Source organism: Brachycentrus maculatus, unplaced genomic scaffold, assembly GCF_059751285.1.
Source record: "Brachycentrus maculatus isolate JH-2025_06_01 unplaced genomic scaffold, ASM5975128v1 h1tg000213l, whole genome shotgun sequence".
Lineage (NCBI taxonomy): Eukaryota > Metazoa > Arthropoda > Insecta > Trichoptera > Brachycentridae > Brachycentrus > Brachycentrus maculatus.
The window spans coordinates 1,220,367-1,229,871 of record NW_028280964.1 but is presented as its reverse complement, the minus strand read 5'-3'; the positions used below and the strand labels follow the sequence as shown (position 1 = coordinate 1,229,871).

Here is a 9,505-nt window from a genome sequence, read left to right as displayed (position 1 = left end):
TTTTTTAATTTTCTTATAAGGTTGCAATATTTGTCCAGCTGAAAAGTACAAAACTCGTAAAATTAGAAGCATGTAAAGAAATTGAAATAAAATTTCAGCCACCTCACCTAAATCACCTAAATTGAAATATAAATTCTATAAAAATTCACCTATGGTCAGAAAATAAAAGCTTATGCTTAACAAATTTTTCAACAGATGGCAGTTACAGCTGAAATACCAAAGTACAACCCACAAGAATTAAGGTGTTACGGATATGAAAATCTGATTTTTCTTTCTAATATTCTCCATGAGGGAATTGTTCTAATCGAGAGAATAATTCGAAAAATTTCAAATGTAGATAAAATATAAACTGTGTTGTAAAGCTGCTAAGATAAGTGTTTTTTTTATGTGCAGTTTGTGGTATCGAACCTAAAAATTCTGTTTACGTGACAAACCACTGCTCAACTCAACTACTTTAGCGGCATATTTAAATTACATTTACACCCTCAATCATAATCATATTGACAACAGATATTCATTGCTGGGAAGCAACATCTTCCAACCAACCAAAATCAGACTATTAACATTGGTCAAGGTTTTCACCTTAATTAGTCAGATAGTGTATGACCAATAGAATATAATTATAACATTGTATATTTGTACTATTTATTTCATCCTCCTTCGTAGTGTAACGGTTAGCACTTTGGCTACCGTACTGGAGGTCCCAGGTTCGATTCCCAGGGGGGGTCAAATAAATATAAGTGACTTTTTTCACTAATTAACCATCACGAGAATAGAACGCAACACACTGTCTTTGCAAACATTCAACTCTTCCACATTCACGCAACTCCTCTTACATACTAACTAACCATCACGCCGCTTCTTCACAGGGATAAGCAGAGAAAATAGGACAGATTTTATTCATTCTAACATTTATTCAATTTTACTATGGACTGGTACCTGAAGCGGAGGGCTCATGACCTTTCCTTGTGTGGATCAAGATAACACTGCGATTACATAATACAGTGCCCTATGCACCATCGGTGTGAAAGAGGGTTTGAAGATGAAGATATCGTGGGTATACCGGCAAAAAAATGTTAACTCTGAAATCCCCATTTGAATGATGTTATTTAAAGCTTTTAGCCTGAAAATACCCGCTATTAAACATAAATTTGAATACACTTTTAAAACCACATAAATATGACATCTCAACTACTTATGTATTTTGCCAGTTTATAGAACGTTGTGAACTTTATAATATGCATCATTAAGTCAAAATTGCATATTTTCAAGTAAAAGTTTTTGCCAGTACACCGATGATATTGTCAAGAACCTACGCTAAGTGACATCTCTAAAGGTGGAGACTAACCGGAGCATTTCATCATAATGTAACACGTTACGATGCGAGCATTCAGGCAGTCAGTACACCGAGCCGAGCGCTCCATCCATAGTTTCGGATGCTCAGTGATGCTCGCCGCGAGCGATGTTTCGTTACGTTACAACAAAATGCTCCGGCCAGTCTCCACCTTAATGTTCTGTTTTTAAATAAATTTCAGAGCTTAAATTAAAAGTGCAAAGGCAACATCTTACCTATATTCCTTTAGGACTATCCTCTCCGATATTCCAAGTCAAAAACAATAAGATTCCTTGACCTAGGAAAACAATTATCGACGTATGTGAAGACTGTTTAAATAAATTATTTAAACAACCTTGCATGTCATAACTTGGTCATACATCAATGTAATCTATTTATTATTTAAGTGATCAGCGGTGGGCGTCGGACAACTATGTACTCAGTAGATACATGCGTGGTATTGTTCTTTTTGACATCGCAAACATTAATTATGTTCGGATATTGTGTAATATTTACCCGGGAAACATCTGAGGCAATAACTTCTATCATATTATTTATTGGTAATAATTTAATAAGCATGATTTTTTTGTCAGTCCTTGAAAACAAACCAACATTTATTTATGCATCTTTTTTTAACCATTGCAGCGTGGAGATTTTTTCTTTAATCTATGCGAAAATTGCTGAAGACTTTTTTTTACAAAAATGGTCAATTTCAAATTTAATAGATATTATAAGGGCGAGAACAATAAAAATCCTATTCTTATCTTCTTCAAACCCTTATCCGCACCCCAACGGTGCATAGGGCGACACATTATATAAACAGTGTTAACTTGATTGTCAACACATGAATGAAAGGTGATCAGCCCTCCACTTTAGGTACCAATCGAGGATAATATTGAATAAATATTAGATTGAAAAAAATCACCTATATTATTTGACCCCCCCCCCCTGGGAATTGAACCCGGGACCTCCAGAAGGATAGCAGAGCGTGCTGACCATTACACTACGGAGGCCGACATTCCTATCATCCACTTAAAAATTGTGAAATAAATTTATTTAGGAATATTATTGACAAATTGGATCATTAGAAACGCGCATGCTGTGAAACAACCTCCCAGCTCGACCGCCAAAATACACTGGCACTATCAGCAGTTTATCAACAGCCGCGCTTAGCCAAAGTATCACTCGATACATATATTGATTCTCAGCACTCTAACGGTTAAATCAAAAAGCAGCTGTTTTCTAGACCAGGGCTAGAATTGGAGTGACAAGCTACCAACCTTAACAGAGATGTAGATAACACGAACATAATTCCTTGACTTCTATTTCCAACTTTTATTTTAAAACTGAAAAAAAATGTAATGGAAATTGTTTTTTTTTTTTTACTGAATAGAAATAAAATTATCAGCACTATATGCTTAAAACTTTAATTTCTGTATGTAACTGTTGATCATTAACAAATCAACATTAACTTCTGGACTTCTAGCGACTTGAAACATTTTTAAACCGGTTATCGACCAGAATCGTCAGGAGCATAAAAATACCAAAAAGGGAAGCAATGAATATTTGTATCTTGGCAAATAGAAGTAGATATCTACTAAGCAAATAGAAGTAATTATACTACTTAGTTGCCGCATTATCTTCTGCGTGTATCGATGTGCCCAGGGATGGGACTTCCTACTGAAGTTGACTACATAGGTAAGGTAACTTTAACCTTACTTCTATTTCAAAAGACTTCTTTTCAATTGTTCGGAAAATATATAGCTCTGCTGACTGATTTTAAAAATTTCATCAATTCTCGATCTTCTTAGAATTAGTGAAATTTCTAAGAACATTCCATAAGACAATTCACAATCTTCTCAGAGTTAGTAAAAATTTCTAAGATTCCATAAGATAATTCTCGATCTTTTCAGAATTAGTGAAATTTCTAAGAATATTCCCTAAGATAATTCTCGATCTTCTCAGAAATAGCAAAATTTTTAAGAACATTCCATAAGACAATTCACAATCTTCTCAGAATTAGTAAAATTTCTAAGATTCCATAAGACAATTCAAGATCTTTTCAGAATTAGTGAAATTTTTAAGAATTTTTATAAGATAAGACTGCCAGGGAAACAAATGTTTTCATTTAAAAAAAAACAACAAAGTTTACATCACCCAGTTAAGTGTCACAAAAAAATTACATTTTAAATCAGCATCATAGCAAATCTTGTTCCCGGACAGTCCTAGACGAAGACTATGAAATGAGTTGTCAGCTATTTAATTAGATTGGCATATGTGCATGTAACCAATGTTCCTTTCGCAGATACAAACCTTTTCTCGGATACACTACCTCTGATCGGAGCGACTCCCGTGCAGGTTCGATTTACTTTATGTAGTAGAGTTGAAGATATGATAAAAAACAGAGTGAGATTAGAATGAAAATGTATTTAGCTAAGCAAAGTTCTTGTCAAATGGATAAGAACGCACGACCGGCGCGAGGGTGGCCGGTGCGTGTAGAGAACAATCAATACAGGACCGAGATTGCAATAAGACTAAGTATGCAATATGTAATAGGCTAGTTTCCAAAGTTATGCGTATTTTTCATCACATCTTGTGTCAAGAATGCCTCCCACTAAACCCTTCTCCATCGGAATAGGAATAGGTACTGAGTCAGCGTGGGAGCGGGCTGCGTGCGCTTGCACGTGCCGGCGTGCCGCGGCGGCGCACGTAGGACGCACGCAGCGCGCTCCCGCGGTGGTGATTAGGAAACTCCCCCTCAGCTTCTCATCCTCCCGTCTGAAGGAAAACACAGTGAGTGTTGGAGATAAATCAATTAGATTTTATCTTTGGAAAAAACAATTTGTACAAAATATATAAATACTCTGTAATTTTATAAAATGTAACGCTTAGGCCTCTCTCCCCACACAACTAGTCAGTAAAGGTTCCCCTCATCGGGCCACTAGGACCGTCGTCTGGCGGCAAGCCGCGACGCTTCTCCGCGCGCGCATATAATCAAGTAACGGATATATACAGGACAAAGGGGGGGCAGTGCACAATTCAACATGTACAACATAGTTCTCCATTCCGTCTATTTCGCAAAAATATGATTAAAAACATAACTTTGAAATTTTCTTACACCTTTAACTGTCTTAAGATCTAAACTCCTGGAACTGCGGGTCGCGCCCGGTGGCCGAGTGTTGCACCACGCCCGCACCTTGAAAATTTGCAGAATTGAAAGAATAATCCGGAAGCTCGACTCGGGAGTCGGAAGGGAGCTAATTCCGGTCATTGAGGTCGCAGTCGCGGCTGATGTGGCCCGTCTTGTTGCAGTTGTAGCAGGTCTTGGCGCCGTCGGGGCAGTTGCGGCTGATGTGGCCCGACTTGTTGCAGTTGTAGCACGACAACGACGAGCGGCTCTCGCGCTCCTGCCCGCCCTCGGGACAGTTGCGGCTGATGTGGCCTACCTTGGAGCAGTTGTAGCACGACGGCTCGTCCGGGCTCTGGGTGCAGTCGCGAGCTATGTGCCCGGTCCCGTTACACCTGCAACACACCGTGCGCGTTACCACCCGCAAACACTCCTCTATACACATACACTAGCATACCGTACGAGACCATCCAGCGGATACCCACCTATAACACCTGTCGGCCTCCTCCTTGCAGTCGCGCGCAAAGTGGCCCTGGCGGTTGCACTTGTAGCACTTCTCGCGGCCGCGGCTGTAGCCGCCGTCGCCCCCGCGGTACCCGCCATCGCGCTCCTTGCCGCCGCCCACCGGGCCGCCGCCGCCACCGCCCCCCTGCGTGCACTCGCGGGCAAAGTGCCCCGGCCGGCTGCACTTGTAGCAGACAGTTGAACTCATGATTGCTTCACTTGTGGTGCTCTGCAAATACAATACAATCATTATAATCGATACTTCCAATAAACAAAAATGAGCCACCTACCAGACAAGACTGTAACTACTAAATCTACTGCAAAACAAATAAAATTTAAAATTAAGGAAAAAACACTACTAAAACACATCATTCCAATTCCAAAGAGACTAGTTTTACATCACATGATAGCATTAAAAATTACATAAACCTCACTTGGTAGAACATAAAAAAGCCGTAGATTTAGACTCAAAATCAGTACTAGGATTAAAACAAAAATCATTACAAATGTTACGAGTGTATTTTTATTTTCCATTCAAGATAAAAACTCTACATGTCTAATGTTAAAAATCATCAAATGCACCGTCGCTAGTAAGATTCAAATTATTTCAAAATCAACACATTGGGCTTCACCATTCCTTAAAATTACATTGAAATGTATTTAAAATAGCATGCTACTACCACTGCTTTACTGGCAAATAAATTGGAACAAAAAATAAACAATTTTGCCGAGACTTTCCATGCAAACATAAGCCAATTACGAGGGATCAAGATATTCATATTTGAGTCGTAACTAAAACATTAAATAACATGCCTCGTGCGTGAAGAGTAATCCTACCAAAATACAGAGGGGAAAAAGACAAACTGTCATAATCTACAGCACAATTTTTTTTCTACCAAAATTCATCCGATGTTAGTAGAGAATTTGGGTTATGAAGTATTGATACTAAGCTTTCAATTATTCAATATTTGAATCCTGTTAATCTTATCGAGATGTTAGATATGTTGAAATAATTATATAAATTTTATGGCAATAAGTACACAAAGATGGTTTCAGAAAATTACTACGCAGCCCGGCTTCCGTAAATCAAAGTTCCCAAAGCTCTCAAATCTTTTAAAAAATTATATTTATCACATTTTTCAAATAAAGGTATTATTTTTTCTTTCTTTTTTTGTGTATATTATATTATGTTAAAAAAAAAATTATAATAAATAAAAAAAACCTATGTAAAAAGAACTCCACTGACAAGACACATAAGGTAGCTTGGTGGGTCTCTGCAAAAAATCTTTGCATTATGAATTTGTAAATTCAAAATCATGTGTATCAACAAAAAAAATCGCTTAAAATTAAAATGCGATTTTTCCATCTCTAAAATTGGCATTACGTTAGATACTTGGTTTTGCATTATGGCAACCCAATTATGATTTTATCATACTTTCAAGAACCAGCCAAATAACTAATCTTGATAATATCAACCGTTCACAAATGGCTACAGTAGACAGATTCAAAGCGCCATAAATTTATTTAGGAACCATGCTGCTATATATTTTACTACTAAGTTACAGCATTACATTTTTTTTGGAAAACTAAATACGCTAATCACAGCCAAATGATTTTAAACAATTTCAAAAATATTATAAACGCAACACTTAAAGAGCATCTCCTATATAGTATCATCATTTTTTACCGTTAACTCTATATTTACAAATGATTTATTTAAAAAATTATCCAAACAAATAGATTACCGTGATTCAAATTTCGTTAACATACTACTATGAAAAGTCCATCAATGTTCTTCATAGTGAAAATATCTATAACTTTAGAAAAAAATTTTACAGGTTTTCCATTTTATTCGCATTCATCCAATTTATTTCATACATTTTTTTGTAAACTAGGATAACACTACATAGTGATGGTCCTTACAAAAATATAAAATACATAAAAATCATATTTTTCACTCTAAAAAGAGAAAGAAAATAGTCAAAGCGCATAAAAATCTCTAAATAATTAGTTATTTATGCTGATTCTCCCTATAGCTAACGTCATCATAATACCACAAGTGGAAAAAATAAAGAAAAAATATTATATATATATATATATATATATATATATATATATATATATATATATATATATATATATATATATATATATATATATATATATATATATATATATATATATATATATATATATATGTATATAAGCCAAATGTTCAGTGAACTAAGTCCTGATTCCAGTTGAATATACATACATATTTTATAATTGCAAATATATATTTGATAAGATAAAAGATGTGTAATAATAACCAAGCCATTACGAGGCCAGATAATTTAAAACAAACTTGCTGAATCACCATTTTAGTATTTCCAACAAGCGTCTTAGTGAATAATAATATATTAAGAAAACTTCTACTTCCAACGCTTCTCTGCACCCAATTTTGCATAGGGCACTGCAGGCAATATTTATCTTTATTCTAAACGTTGAGGTGAAGTATGCAAGCCTCTGAGGTTCATATAGTAAGAGTACATTATATAAAATAATAATAATAAAGCCCTTATCCGCACCCCAATGGTGCATAGGGCACTGTGTCATATAAACGCAGTGTTATGTTGATCGTTTACACATGAAGGAAAGGTGATCAGCCCTCCGCTTCAGGTAACAGTCCTGGGTAATATTGAATAAATATTACAGGGAAAAAATCACTTAAATTTATTTTACCCCCCTTGGGAATCGAACCCAGGGCCTCCAGAACGGTAGCCGAGCGTGCTGACCATTACACTACGGAGGCGGACATTATATAAAATAGAGTGAAGAAAATTATAAAATAAGAACATAACATAGATGATAGTAATTTAATTACACAAAGGCAAGGTGATCAGTTCTGCGCTTCAAGTGATCGGTCCAGACCGATATGAAGAAATATTACATTGAAATATCACTCATATTTATTATATTTTTCTACCATTGAAGCCAAACATCCTAACCACAACACCTATAATTAAAGAATTCAAAAAAAAATATTCATTTGAAAAACAAGTTTCATTGAAATTAAGCACATGTTTTCCAAAATTAGTAGAAAGCGGATAAAATTTGACTTACGATTTGATTGGCACAAATTTTATATAAATTACACTAAAAAAAACTGTAAAATAATAAATACTTTGGATATTTGTGATTTAAAATATATTACAAGACAAATCAAATGACTTGCAAAACAAACTCACTCCATATTTTATTTGAAATAAGAACATGTGGGTATGATTGAAGTAAGCCATACTGACTTTCTTTTTTAAGAAAATTAAATATTTTCAATAATATCCTATTTAAATAGTTTGTCCATTATATGTAGCAATTTTTTTAACGCATCAGTTATCTTTCGGAAGATTTCATACAACATTAAAAATAATGAGAGCTAACATGTTTGAAGTTAAAGGCATGTTAGACCAAAATAATTAATTAAAATCTATTTCTCATGCCCCAACATTGCATTATTCAATTTAAACTCTTAAAAATATATTATTGGATGAGTATAATGAAGGTTTTAAAATAATTCAAAACCGAAAATCGATGTTTTCAGTGAAAAATAATCTAAAAATGTGCTTTCTCCAAAATGGAATTTCTGATGCTAGTCATGTTGGCTTTTAAGTACATAGTAATACATAACCTAATAGAATAATTGAACAAAAAATATTAGAAAATCTAAATCATGTCAACATTCCTTAAAACTAGCGGAGAATTTTATTAGCGGTTGGGAGTTGCCGATAAAATAAAAAGGTTGGCATGCAACCGAAGAGAAATTGAACGGGGGGAATGTAAATGCACTCTTACGTTGCATCGCTTTTTTGTGACACATGCACCGAACCATACTCATGGGAACAAATCATATGAAGATACACATTCGATAAATATGAAATAAGTTATTTACCACGAGGAAACACGTTTACAATAAATAAAGGTAATTCCACGCGTGTAGAGCAATAATATCGGGATGTGTGGAAACCACGTGTTTTCATTTCTCATAACCGGTACCGAACAATTGATACGTATAATATATGGAAATTTGACATGCTTACCTTAAAGTAATATAGTAAAATGAAATAACAAAGTATTTATAACAAAGTTAACAGTAATAAAAACTGAATAACTATGCTAAATCTATAACACCACCAAATTACAGAAGCGTCGACCACAAAAATGCCCGCTACCGTCCACTACGAAATCGCAAAGGACGGAAGAATGTATATGAATGCGCGCGAAATATGGCTGTGGTGTCATCGTCGAACAGAGGGAGAAGGGATGTCCGTGAGATGCAATTTGAAGTCCCTACTTTCGATATCGAGTAAAATATATTATTTTCAAATATTTTATTTAGACTAATTTTTTTGCTCAGTATTTTTGTCTGACACGAAATATTTATTTATTTTTTGGAGACAATTCAATAATCGTTACAATAAATAATAATAGTATTTTTATTCCATAGCAATAGTCTTAGCTAATCGAAATGAATGACGCCTATTGATTAATTCTTCTGGAATGCA

General features: G+C 35.0%; 1 protein-coding gene across 1 annotated transcript; it reads right to left on the bottom strand.

Annotated features, from left to right (window-relative positions):
* Nucleotides 1-4,131: 4,131 nt before the first annotated feature.
* On the bottom strand, nt 4,132-9,195 carry CNBP (CCHC-type zinc finger nucleic acid binding protein). The gene is made up of 3 exons (XM_088264061.1): nt 9,041-9,195; nt 4,946-5,193; nt 4,132-4,855 (listed from the first exon to the last, which is right to left on the bottom strand). Exons 2-3 carry the CDS (start codon nt 5,170-5,172, stop codon nt 4,591-4,593), a joined length of 492 nt encoding a protein of 163 aa, XP_088120187.1. The 5' UTR covers nt 5,173-5,193; nt 9,041-9,195; the 3' UTR covers nt 4,132-4,590.
* Between the last annotated feature and the right edge of the window lie 310 nt (nt 9,196-9,505).